Source organism: Haliotis rufescens, unplaced genomic scaffold (genome assembly GCF_023055435.1).
Source record: "Haliotis rufescens isolate VD_foot unplaced genomic scaffold, xgHalRufe1.0.p SCAF_62, whole genome shotgun sequence".
NCBI lineage: Eukaryota > Metazoa > Mollusca > Gastropoda > Lepetellida > Haliotidae > Haliotis > Haliotis rufescens.
The window spans coordinates 1,122,501-1,136,792 of NW_025964353.1; the positions used below are offsets into that span (position 1 = coordinate 1,122,501).

The 14,292-nt window shown below is 43.1% G+C and overlaps 2 protein-coding genes across 2 annotated transcripts in view; one reads left to right on the top strand and one right to left on the bottom strand.

The window, feature by feature from the left end:
• LOC124110848 (nucleoredoxin-like) overlaps positions 1 to 3,858 on the top strand; it is a 5,210-nt gene extending 1,352 nt beyond the window's left edge. Inside the window, exons 2-3 of the mRNA XM_046470304.2 lie at positions 2,664 to 2,869; positions 3,599 to 3,858. Of these exons, the coding sequence (XP_046326260.2) occupies positions 2,664 to 2,869; positions 3,599 to 3,751 (359 nt within the window). The 3' untranslated portion in view covers positions 3,752 to 3,858. The remainder of the gene's footprint in view (positions 1 to 2,663; positions 2,870 to 3,598) is intronic.
• A 1,462-nt stretch (positions 3,859 to 5,320) lies between these two features.
• Positions 5,321 to 6,133, bottom strand: LOC125375913 (protein PXR1-like). Its single transcript, XM_048386918.1, has 2 exons — positions 6,007 to 6,133; positions 5,321 to 5,820 (listed from the first exon to the last, which is right to left on the bottom strand). The coding sequence occupies exons 1-2, from the start codon at positions 6,131 to 6,133 to the stop codon at positions 5,321 to 5,323; spliced, it is 627 nt and encodes a 208-aa protein (XP_048242875.1).
• Between the last annotated feature and the right edge of the window lie 8,159 nt (positions 6,134 to 14,292).

The following is a 14,292-nucleotide window of genomic DNA, read 5'->3' on the forward strand; positions in this document are numbered from 1 at the left end:
TCCTCTTCATTTGCTGTTGACAAAAGTCGTGAAGAGTGAAAAGTCAAAGCCTTAGCTTTACGATTTCAGAACGCGTATTGCTTTCATCATGTACAAAAGGTTTCAAAAATCATTATGGATGCTGTTGAAGAGTATGCCAAAACATGGGCCAAAAGAGAACAGGAACCTGTTGAATGTCTTTCAGAGTGGGTTAAGTCAGTGCGTGATGCAGTCATTGGTTGAATGCACAAAACTTGAAAAGTGAGAACTGAATTGGAAAAAAGCTCATTCTGTCCCAGCCAGCTGACATCCAAAGTCTGGTAGCCCTACATGACAAGTGTGTAGTTGTTCCCACTGACAAGACCTCGAATAACATAACCATCATATGTCAGCATCACTACATTCATTGTTTGATCAAAGAACTTGGTATACATGACATATCAAATAATGCCACATATAAAGCCAGTATGTTAGCTGAGGAAGAAATCTGCCAAAACTATAAATCAGTACTGTCCACTTTTGACTTGACTCTAAAACCTGAAGACATGTCCATTCCTCTTTTGTACTGATTCCAAAGCTCCATAACATTCCGTACAAGGGGAGAGATATTGCTGTGTCCAGCAAATGTACCACCGAATCCCTGTCTCAAAGACTGACCATAATCCTGATAACAATCGAGGAAGGGCTTTCTATATATTTACAAAAAGTATTTGAGACAAGTGGAATTAATACCATGTAGATTCTCAAAAACTCAAAGGATTTGCTTGACGTTTTGCAATGTCAGAAAAGAACCAACTTCCCTTTTGTCAAAATATTGGATTTTTCTACTTTGAACACCACTATCAAACATAACAAACTTAAATCCTTGATCCATGTTTTTTTGTTACAAAACGTGGTGAACACAGATACAGTTACGTGTCTATACTCAGAGGTTCGGGACAATGTGTAACAGATGAAAGCAAATGCCATCTAAAGTTTACTGAGAAAGATATATGTGAAATGCTGGACTTCCTCATGGAAAACGTCTGCGTACAATTTGGGGTAAGACATTTAGGTAAGAAGTAGGCATCCCCATGGGCACCAAATGTGCTCCCCTTCTTGTGGATCTGTTTCTTTATGCATATCAATCGGAATTTCTGTTCGGATTCACAAAGTCAAAACAAGGTAATTTGGCAAAGAAGTTTAACTTAAGCTCCAGGTATATCGATGATCCGATATCGTTCTATAACAATCAAATTCCCTTCGACTGATTTACCCACCTGACCTAGAGATAAAGGAGACCAATGAGACCGCCTCATCTGTTTCATATTTCGATCTATGCATAAAACATTCTCCAAAAGACTGCATGACAAGAGGGATGACTTCATCTTTCCAATAGTCAACTTTCCCTTCGTGTCGTGCAATATTCCAGCAGCTCCAGCCTTTGCTGTTTCACTACCTTTGAGATACAATCGAGCATGCTCTTACTACAAAGATTTCAAAGAGCGTCATACGACTCTTGCTCAGAATTTGTTTGATCAAGGTTACACCACCCGAGGCCGCAGTAGAGCTTTCAAAATGTTTTATGGTAGACATGTGGAACACATTTCCAAATTTAACGCATCAGTGACAAAAATAATGTCCGATTAAATTCCCTTTTTTACCTGTACAATATGTCCCCGTGTTTTGTTTTGTTTTTCACGGGAACAATTGACTTGCCTGTGCATGTGTTTGTGACGAATGCCACCGGCGCGGCAGGATACGCTCACCTTTTCGCGAACACCTGGTATCATAGTGATAGTGATTCGTAAACACATGCTCGTGATATGGTCAGAATCGCACAATCAACTCAGCTTCATGAAGAGATTTCTGTTGGATATGGAAAGGGTTTTGTCGCTTTCTAACACCTTACCTTGCCCTTTATGGCCTTAATTAAAACGCCAAACCATATCCATACTCATAACAACTCCCTACTAAAAGCAGAAAACATGTCACGATTCCGTCTGAATGGCAAGCTTGTGTCAATGAATCCCTATCACAGTGAGCGTATGCTGCACCAACGGTAGCACCCGCCAGGAACACATGGCAAGTCGATTTTTCAACTGACAAATCAAAATAGGGAATCACATCAAACAACATTGAATTCCCTACTCCTGTGCGTGGTACACGCACGCACGCACGCACGCACGCATACACGCAAGCACGCACACACACACGAACGGTATTCCAGTCAGTATCACTGCTGTTGTCTCATGTTGGAGAAATTCACAAGTACGGGATTGGTCCTGACATACCACAAACCAGTAGCCGGGACGTGTTTCCACCCATGATTGTAGGATTCTGGCGCATCTAAAGTCAACATTGGGACATATTTCTTGTCACCGATGCATCAAATATGGAAATATCCTCCTCATGTCTACCATAACACTTTTTGAAAGCCATACTGAGGTCATAAATGTTGTAAGCCAGATCGAATGTCGCCCTTTGAAATAACTTCACTGCATTTTTTCAAAAATTCGCCTCTCACATCAAAAATAACGTAAATTACTAAATAATGCATCGCATTGATTCGTTTAGGATCAGTATCGCGACAAATATATATGTCCTACTCATTTTGGCAGTAAATGTTTCAACATTGATGAATTACTTGAAACAAGTTGTGTTTCAAAGATTTCGTGTAAGCTTCTACTCTTTGTTTCCTCCAGGTCTGTATTTCGGGGCCCAGTGGTGTCCTCCCTGTCGGCATTTCACAAAACAGCTTCTGGCATTCTACAACCACGTGACCTCAACAAAACAAGATGGCGCCCTCCAGATCGTGTTTCTCAGTTCGGATGAAGAGAAAGAAGATTTCGACGAATACTTTTCCACCATGCCGTGGCTAGCGGTGGACTTTAAAGACAGAGAAGCAGAGGTAGACATGTCATTTTCTATTTCGGCTTATTGAAGTGTTTCTTTGTTTGTTTGTTTGTTTGTTGTTTAAAGCCGCACCCATCAATAATCCAGCTATATGACGGACAATCCTGTGTTTGATACTGTAACCAAAGATCAACGCCGTCGGGGTACAATGACACGCAATCAGCCCAGTCACCAAGCCTGACCACCCGATCCACGAAGTCGCCTCTTACAACCAGCAGAGATAGCTGGGGAGTAGTTCTAACCCAGAATCCCCACGGGGCTCTTGGAAAAGGGCTGATACTAAAACGCCCAAAATATTATTTTCACGTTTCTCTGTTATTAGCAGTACTTATGTTATTTTCCTATTATAATTCCAATAATAATCGACGTTCTAGTAAAACCACGTACGTCTGTTGTGCGCAGTACAGTTCTACCACTGCAAAGTATCAGCCATATCATGTCAAAATATTAATAATGTGGAAACGTAGTAGTTGAAGCGTTTGCTCGTCACGCCGAACGGGTTCTATTCCCCACATGGGTACACTATGTGAAGCCCTGATATTGTTTGAATATTTACCTAGCGGAGTAAACCCTCACCCAGTCTCCGTAGCTGCAGTCTTTCGTATTGATGTACGTTTAATACGTAGCTGGCCAGATAGGGTCATGATGATGTCAATTACGACCGAACCAAGTTCCCTTTCGGATAATCAATGCGTTAATTTATTAGCAATGTTTCTTTACCTAGGCACGTGTGTCCAAACATTTCAAGATCGTCGGCCTGCCTACCCTTATCTTGATAGATGGAGCGAGCGGCAATGTCATCACGGATCGCGGGACTTCATTGATTCGAGAAGACCCAGAGGCAGAAAGGTTTCCTTGGCGGCAAAACTCAGAGTAAAGACTTTGATAAGCAGATACTTCTCTGTTGATGAACCATGCTCTGGTGGCTTTTTATGTCTGTATTCTGTACCTGCTGACCGTGAAATAATGTTGTTGGCATCAATATTTTACAAAATGTTTGTTTTTTGTACGAGGGTAAATTGAAAGGTTCGTGAACTGACAGTTATTCCTTTGAGGTTTATGAAGAATGTCTTCTCATGAAAGACATAACACCAAGTTACAGAATGTTTTCGAAAAGAGCCAGTGAACTTGAATGGGGTAGGGAAACTCCGAAAATAGAGAGATTAAATGAGAAACGAGCTGTGATTAAGTACCTGCATAAAAAGGGCGTGTGACACGAAGGTATGAACAGCACGCATGGGGATGACTGCACTTACGTTCAACTGTCAAGAAATCGGCTACTGTATCTATGCGAGGAAGTAGTGGAATAGACGACCCTAAATCTCCCCATCCTAAAGATGCCATGTCTGGAACTCGAGTGGTGGCTGTCCACCGCATGGTTATGGCTGACCGAGGTGTTACCATTCTACACTTCAGAATAGCTCTATTAGGATCAGTACAGTACACTCAAACTGACAACTCAAACTTAGCAAGTTGTCCGCAAGATGGGTACCCTGAATGTTGACACCTGATGAGAAGCTGACCCGACTATTTCCAGGAACCTTTTGACCCATTATTAGAAGAGTTCTGGCACTTTGTTGTGGCGGAATGTGCCCCAGGATGATACCTGGGTACAACGCTGTGATCCGGAGTTCTTCTTAACTTCAATGCAAACCATGGGAACCTTTGACCTCACGCCCACCACAAAAGTACAGTCGGGGCCGGAACGTGGCAGAGTCACGGTTTGCTGCGACAGTAAGGGGATAGTCATAGTTGTGACAAGTTAAGACTATCAAGGGGCAATACAATACGTCAAATGAGAGAAGCTATTAAGAGAAAGATCCGTTGGGGTGTGCCACTTCTTCAGACCAATGCGCAAATTTAGACGTGGAAGTGGCTGCAGCTGCAGATTGTGGGCTTGGACCACTTCCCCATGTCCGTTTCTCTCCCGACCTAGCACCCGGACACTTATCTCTCCCGACCTAGCACCGGACACTTATCTCTCCCGACCTAGCACCCGGACACTTATCTCTCCCGACCTAGCACCGGACACTTATCTCTCCCGACCCAGCACCCTGACTCTTATCTTTCCTGACCTCGCACCCCTGACTCTTATTCTTCCGACCTAGCACCCTCTGACTCTTATCTCTCCTGACCTAGCACCCTCTGACTCATATCTCTCCTGACCTAGCATCAGCTGGCTCTTATCTCTCCTGACCTAGCACCCTCTGACTCTTCTTCCGACCTAGCACCCTCTGACTCTTCTCCCGACCTAGCACCCTCTGACTCTTCTCCTGACCTAGCACCCTCTGACTCTTATCTCTCCTGACCTAGCACCCTCTGACTCTTATCTCTCCTGACCTAGCACCCTCTGACTCTTCTCCTGACCTAGCACCCTCTGACTCTTATCTCTCCTGACCTAGCACCCTGTGACTCATATCTCTCCTGACCTAGCATCAGCTGGCTCTTATCTCTCCTGACCTAGCACCCTCTGACTCTTCTTCCGACCTAGCACCCTCTGACTCTTCTCCTGACCTAGCACCCTCTGACTCTTCTCCCGACCTAGCACCCTCTGACTCTTCTTCCGACCTAGCACCCTCTGACTCTTCTCCTGACCTAGCACCCTCTGACTCTTCTCCTGACCTAGTGCCCTCTGACTCTTCTCCTGACCTAGCACCCGCTGACTCTTCTCCCGACCTAGCACCCTCTGACTCTTCTCCCGACCTAGCACCCTCTGAGTCTTCTCCTGACCTAGCACCCGCTGACTCTTCTCCCGACCTAGCACCCTCTGACTCTTCTCCTGACCTAGCACCCTCTGACTCTTCTCCTGACCTAGTGCCCTTTGACTCTTCTCCTGACCTAGCACCCGCTGACTCTTCTCCCGACCTAGCACCCTCTGACTCTTCTCCCGACCTAGCACCCTCTGAGTCTTCTCCTGACCTAGCACCCGCTGACTCTTCTCCCGACCTAGCACCCTCTGACTCTTATCTCTCCTGACCTAGCACCCTCTGATTATTATCTCTCCTGACCTAGCGTCAGCTGACTCTTATCTCTCCTAACCTTGCACCCTCTGACTCTTATCTCTCCTGACCTAGCACCCTGTGACTCATATCTCTCCTGACCTAGCATCAGCTGGCTCTTATCTCTCCTGACCTAGCACCCTCTGACTCTTCTTCCGACCTAGCACCCTCTGACTCTTCTTCCGACTTAGCACCCTCTGACTCTTCTCCCGACCTAGCACCCTCTGACTCTTCTCCTGACCTAGCACCCTCTGACTCATATCTCTCCTGACCTAGCATCAGCTGACTATTATCTCTCCTAACCTTGCATCCCTGACTCTTATCTCTTTAATAAACGTAAATCACACCTGGGTGGTAGCGTTCTTAACTGTAACGAGGTGAGTGTTGCCGTTGAGACATTTTTATGGCTACCCAACCGTAACTTGTCCAAAACCTGATATGGTTTAGGATCTTGCCAAGTTGCCCTGATTCGTCAATCAGCCAATTCGTTACTACGGACGACTTCAACGGGATGTCAGGTTAAACAGTAAGAATGGCCTGGCACTGACTCGTTGGACACAGTTTTATGTGATATATTAGCTTTATAATCATAACCCAAATTTTCTTTGCTAAAACATGAATAGATATAAGTGTATTTTAACCAAATGTATCCTGAATAAAGTGTACCTCACGTATTTCGTTATGAAGTTGTCCTCATTTACTGTCACAGAGCAACGGAAACTGGTGACTACAGATCAGAGGTCAGTATATCGTCATGTTGTGGTGTGGTCAGTGGAGGTTGGGTTTAAAATCGCCTTCAGTATTATTGCTCTTAATTTGCGACGTGGGTGTCTGTGCGTGCGTGCGGCTGATTGTACTAGTCCGGACTGATTATATTGCTAGCCCACCGAGATACCATTATCGCTGTTTTAACATTAACACCCCACTCAGACACAGTATACTCCGAGCCGACCAGCTCTTGTTTTTCCCCTGGGATTTTATCAAAAATTATAAATTGTCCCAGAAAATGCTTAAAAATAAAATTATGCTTCAGAAACATACAAACATACCACCAAATGTACATTATTGCAAGATCCCTTTTTGAAATATTTAGGCTCTTAGATTTAATTAACAAAAAGAATATCTGGTTTTGCATATACAGCTGAAAAAATATATATCTATTTTCGATTGTCTGTCCCTTAATAAGGGCACAATGACAAACTGATGCAGCCGAAACTCGCCGAAGTTGCTGGAATATTGCTAAAAGCTGCGTGAAGCCATTCTCACTCACTCACTCACTCACTCACTCACTCACTCACTCACTCACTCACTCACTCTTGTCTTGATAGCAACAATACATGTCGCATCGCGACAAGCTTGTTGGTGGTGTATTATAAAGGTGCTAACAACCGAGATAGACGTTAGGGGTGTGTACTCAGAAAAATTAACGGCTGAGATAACTTAATGAATAATAGGCCATATAATATAAGGCGTGGCATGGTCCCAATCAGTTCCCAAATGGCATCATGGGCGAGTCTTGTCCACTCTTCTTACAGCGCCTAACGACCTATGACGTCGGCGTACACGTCTCACGATCAAGTCCCAGTCGTGTTCGATGGGGGAAAGGTCAAGACTCATGGCTGGTGATTTCATTCTTGTGATGAGTTGCTGCTGGAGGAAGTCAGTTACGACGGTGGGCACAGGGGTCATCGTCTTCAAAGACAAAACGTGGACCAGCACGGTGCGCATACAGTACCACTAATGGCGCCAGTAGGTACCATCAGTAGTCCTGTCCAGTCACCTTCCGCGGACGATGTCATGACTATGCAGTCATGTGGCAGTCATAGTGATCCCGCCCCATATCATTAAAACAGACCCAACCCAAATCTGTCATATTGCCTTACGATGACGTTCGTTTGACTTTCGTTAGGATATCGCCCACGCATATCCAGAAAGTCCAGAATGAGTCTGTATTCATTAGCTCACACGAGACCAGTCCCAAGTTTCTACGCTCTGAATACCTGGATAGAATGTGTCGCGTTGTTGACGGCGGTACAACACGTGGTCGCCATGCATGCAGATTAGCTGTGTACAGATGATCTCAAATCGTCTGGTCAGTAACGTGAACTCAGTGTTTTGATGGGTTGTTTGGCTGGATTTCCTAACGCCTGGTTTCTGATTAATCTACCCCGGACTTGTGTTCTAGACCCAGGACGCCCTATGTGGGACAGATCATTAACATTCTTAAATCAAGAATGACCCTCTGCCCACGTGCACGGAGAAGTTGCATGGTCCACGTGCATTGTTTCAGGAGTGTTGGGGCCGTGCTATCCCCGACAGCCATTATACAAAGTTGATCTCTCTTTGGACGACTCATCATAACATTTATAGTTCATGATCCCCTACTTTCTTTGAAGAGTATATGTCACAGTTCCATCGCAAAGAATGTTCGGGAATTTTCCGTTCGTAGTCTGCTCTTACAGTAGAGGTCATAGCAAGTTGCTACATGTTTATACGACTATTATGTTGCCGAAAACACTTTCAAATCCCAGGACTGTTTGACAATATCGACTCTTGTCCAGATCTAGACATTCACAGCGGATCTATTTATACACACTATATTCAGATCAATGTTTTGTCATTGTCACGACCTGCATAACCAATTCCTCGAGATTCAACAACTCTCCATGATACCTGCCTATAGTGTACACCTTGCATACATGCCCCTCGTATTACCGTCTCCGGGGGGATTGTAGAGTATCGGCTTGAATGACCCTGTTCAGCTGGACTTTTTACACATGTTAAACCTCTTCTCTCAGTGAGCACAATTCTAGTGTGGTATGAATGTTTCAATAGTCACTACGCTGACTAACTGATGTATACTTTAAATAAATCATGGCTTGCATTTTGTAATGCGTCTGTCAAATAAAGAACAATAATCCCCGTCTGGGCCAAGGAATTGATATATTGTTGTTGTTTTTACAAAAGCGTCACACATTTCAACTTAAATGTATCAACGCATTATGTCTGGAAGAAGTGAAACTGGATTAGTTAACAAACAAAAAGCTCCGATGTAAAACAGACAATCTTATTCGTTCTGTTATATAACTTATTCGTTCATTACATTACGTACATGTGCACAGTCACAAGAGACCGAGAGAATTACATGGTTATGAAACAATAGTATCCAGCAAGTAGTCACATTAAGGACTGTTGTATTCCGCATTAACCTGTTATATTTCATTTACATAACTGTAGCCTGTAAATTATCCAATAAACTAAACCAGTGATTGAGAGTATGAGCAACGATCCACGGCTTCGTGTAACCCCGAACCATGACCAGCGTGACTATATTTATCACCTACATGTATACTGAACAACAAAAGTTCCTGTGACACCAATATTTTAGTGTATTTTTTTTAAACAAGTAAAGTTTGGTTTTCAATATTGTAGTACATGTATGGAATCAAGTCACAAAAGCGCAACTGCTACAGAAAAGCATGCATTCCATGCAAAAGATGACTTTTATGCAAGCCCCATGCATTTCACTACCCAAGAATGGGTATAAAAACATGTGCGTTAGCGGGATTCCATATGCATTGTTTAGCATCGTGCTGACAACAACTACTCAGGAAAACAACAAAATTACGCAATTATTCAACATTACGAAATGCCACGCCTGTCAGAAAATGAGCGTCTGTGAGCCATTGGTATGCTCGAAGCAGGATCGAGTCAACATGATGTTGCAAGACAATTTAACGTCCACAGAAACACCATTTGGTGTTTATGGCAACGTTGGCAACAGACGAATGCAGTCAGAGACCATCCTCGGAGTGGCAGGCCACGCGCAACCAATAATCGACAAGGCAGCTGGATTCGAACAACACACCTACGAAATCGATTCCAGCCAGCAACAGTGACTGCAAGAAGCATCCCTGGCCCTGAATATCTTCACAAACCGTACGTCGTCGCCTCAGATGTGCAGGGATTGTCGCAAGAAGACGTCTACAGTGGTGCAGACAGCGTCTACGCTGGACGGCCATGCAGTGGGGACAAGTTCTATTCACTGACGAGTCTCGTTTTCACCTCAGCCACTGCGATGGACGGATTCGAGTGTACCGACGTAGAGGTGAACGTTACATCAATCATTGTGTCATGGAGGAAGATCGGGGGCGGCAGGGTTATGGTACAGCAAGACAGAGGCCCCGTTTGATAGTGGTAGAGGGAAATCTCAATGGACAGCGCCGCCGCGACGAGATCATCAGCCATGTTGTTCTACCGTTTTTGCGTCGTCATGGCCCAGGCATTACCTTTCAACATGACAACACCCGGCCTAATATTGCTCGACTTGTTCAGGATTCTCTTCAACAAAACAACATAAATGTCATCTCCGGGACGGCTCGCTCCCCTGATCTCTCACCAATCGAACACATGTTGGATGAGATGGATCGGCGCCTTCGACGTCAACCACGTGTACCACAGACACTCCAGGAACTTCGAAACATGCTCCAGCAGATCTGGACAGATATCCCACAGGACTTTGTGCGACGCCTGGTCCATTCCATGAGATGAAGATGTGCTGCTTGTATCGCAACCAGAGGTGGACACACACGCTATTGATTTGTAAATTGACATTTTGGCATGTTAATGGGGTTTTTTTATGAACTCACGCATTTTCTGAAGTCAGTATGGCAAATTAAACCATTTGAACACTTACATGAGTCTTTTATCTGTTGCAAACCGAAATTGTTTCTGATTTGGTAAAAAACATAACTTTGCATTAAATCTTATTCAATGTCACAGGAACTTTTGTTGTTCAGTATATATGGTGTGTTCAGTGACGCATCAGTGGCCAAAATGCCCCTTGCAATTCCCTACTTTGACTTGTGCCATATGTCCCCGTGTTTTTTGTTCAGGTGAACAATGGACATGCCTTTGCATGTGTTTGTGCATAAGTGGGGCAAGACACCTTCAACTTTTCGTGAACACATGGTATCATCATTTGATAGTGATTCATAAACACGTGGTAATGCTATAGACGGAATTGTACAATGGACTAAGCTGAGACGTCTAATGATTATTGAATTGTGTCGTCGAATGTAGCAACACTACCAGTATAGCGTCACTCGGCAGAGATGGCTGATTTATCTCGCTGGTAGATTGGGTTATGTCGCTGACAGTTATATAATAGTCATGTATAAGTAAACCAGACAGATGGAATTCAGCGGCCCAGTTGTCCCCGGAGTCCTGTGCTTGTCATCACCGCCGACTGAACTAACCAGCAGGTGGACTAATGACTTATTGTAGTTAGCGTACCCTGTCTGTGTGGCACTGTAATCCAACGCAAGCCTCTGTCAAAGCCTTGGAGTGACGATCGCCTTTTCATATAAATCCCTTTGTTAAGTTTGTTTGTGAAGACAGACATTCAGGTAGTTTAGTGAGGTCCCACCTCACCATATGATATAAAAGAATATGTAAGAAAAAATACATTAGAATATTGAGCCGTTCCAAACGGAACTACGAGAGACTATCTTATTCATTTATACTTAAATAAAATATTGAACTATGTTACAGTGAGGTGAATATTAGACAGGTTTATACAACTGACATTACGTTGTTTTAAAATATAGACGTTTTGGAAGATAAAAACATTCTTTTCAGGACGCGACAAAATAAACTTAGCTTTCTCGAGATCATTAATAGACATGAAACCGTATTGTACTTGCGTGCATTTGTTAATGCTGGGGTGGTTTCCTTCATCGGGGTATGACAGTGCAGTAAAACGTAATATCAATTAAATCTTTACAATAAAAAAAATGTGTCTCAGATAACGGACAGCTATCCTATCTTCCAGTTCCAACTCACTGTGGAGCAGCACCAAGATCTAGTAAGTGGCAGTGCCCTTCTATCAGAACACGGCATGTTACATCTTACAAAATTTAGGACCAAATTCATTTAATATGTGCGAAACTTATTACCACCTGAGCCAGTTCAATCATCCATTTTCCATTTGGTTTCCGCTGATTATGAAACTTATTAAATATAAGATTTGTCACTTGTCACACATCAAATGTGATAAGTTGTATATACAATTTTAAAATGTTGAAGGCTAAGGTGAGAATATTTTACATATACATGTACTCTAACATAAATATTTGGTTTCTTTTAAAGATCCAGAGGATTACTTCACATATAAATGTTACCGGTACCTCGATCTCGATCTAAATCGCACAAGCACCTATAAAAACTTGACACCCTTGTCCACTGACAAGACCGCCTCACTAGTCTAGTGGTAGAGCGGCTGCCCGAAAAGCGGAAGGTACGGGGTTCGATCCCAGGCCGCGTCATACCAAAAGACGTTAAATGATGGTACCTGTTGTTACCCTGCCTCGCACTCGGCATTAAGGGGCTAAAACAAGGACTGGTCGGCTCGGAGTCAGTATACTGTGTCTGAGTGGGGTATTCATGTTAAAATGCCACATGGTTTATCAGTGAGCTAGCACTATAAATCGGCATCAGTCCGGACTAGTACAAGCAGCCACACACACACACACGTGCATGCACGTCGCAATATAAATGCAATAATCTTGGACGCTACGTTAAACCCAATTTCACCTAACCTTACCACCGATGAACAAGGGTAAGACAAAGTATAAATACCCCATGGTGCAATATTATATTCAACAGTAGACCATACCATAGATTGACACAGCTTTGAATCAGTTTGATACTGCATACCACCAGGAGGTTGTAGTTAAGAAAACCAAGAGCTCTGCTCACTGAATTTACCACAGGTTAAGCTACACGGCATTATCTTAGTGTTCAGTTACAAACAAACCTAAATAATTATAGCAATGAGCAGTTTCTTACTTAATATCTCCACATGACGACAAAACATTAGTTTAATCCACCGGAAGACCTCAACAATGCAGTACTTTTGACTGTATGGGCATTGTGTTGGAGACACGCCGATTCTGTAGACAATCGAGTATAACATTGAGTTCGTTATCACTTAAACAATATCGTCTGCATTGGCCAGAATTGCAATTTTGGAGTCACCAATCTACACCCAATGATCAATTTCTAACGGTTAGGATAAGATAATTAATACACTGATTAAAAAGTAAGGGCGATAATGAACAGCCCTGTTTTACACCACATTGTCCATCTAACAAGGTGTATAACTACCATTAACACATCCTGACATTTCGTGTCATCTGTATACAGGGACATAACAGCTTTAAACATGTTTCCATTCACACCAACATTACTTAATTTATCTCACAGCAGGGTCCTATCAATACAGTCGTATGCCTTTTTCAACAGGCTGTAAAAGTGAATTTATATTGGGCCTTGCGGCTTTCTGTTATAGACGACAGACTTGATATGTGTTCAGTAGCAGATCTCAGCTTCCCCAAACCATTTTGATTATCATGAATGACTTTGTTTTCGTCAGCATAATCAGTGAGTCTATTGTTCAGAATACCACAGTAGAGTTTATATGATTCACTTGCAAGTCTAACACCACGGTAAGGTAGAGGGTCTCTGGGGTCGTCAGCTCTGGACAGAGGGACAGGCGTCATGCCCCCATTTGCTCAACTAGAGGATACATGTCCAGTCTCAAAACAAGTTGAGAATAATCGGAGAAGGTATATACTACTAATGCAAACTGTTATTTTCTAGTACATCTGCTGGTATATTATCAAATTCAGGCGATTTTCCCGCTTGAGACTGACTAATGGCGTATCTCACTTCGTCAAGAGTTGCTGGGTTATTAAAGTCTATCTACGTTGTCCTCCTTATTAGGGGTTAAAAGGTCCGAGCGTACAGTGTTTCAGTTTAACACATTCCTGTACGGGTGGACTCAATGCGTACCCTGTCTGTGTGGCAAGCTTCAGTTAAAGCATAGAGTTACAGTCGCCATTGCGTTAAGATCCCTTGTTGATGCATAACATGGCATACTGCACGTTAACTTTGTTTATGCATAACATGGCATACTGCACGTTAAATGTGTTTATGCATAACATGGCATACTGCACGTTAACTTTGTTTATGCATAACATTGCATACTGCACGTTAACTTTGTTTATGCATAACATGGCATACTGCACGTTAACTTTGTTTTATGCATAACATGGCAAATTGCACGTTAACTTTGTTTATGCATAACATGGCAAATTGCACGTTAACTTTGTTTATGCATAACATGGCATACTGCATGTTAACTTTGTTTATGCATAACATGGCATACTGCACGTTAACTTTGTTTATGCATAACATGGCATATTGCACGTTAACTTTGTTTATGCGTAACATGGCATACTGCACGTTAACTTTGTTTATGCATAACATGGCATACTGCACGTTAACTTTGTTTATGCGTAACATGGCATACTGCACGTTAACTTTGTTTATGCGTAACATGGCATACTGCATGTTA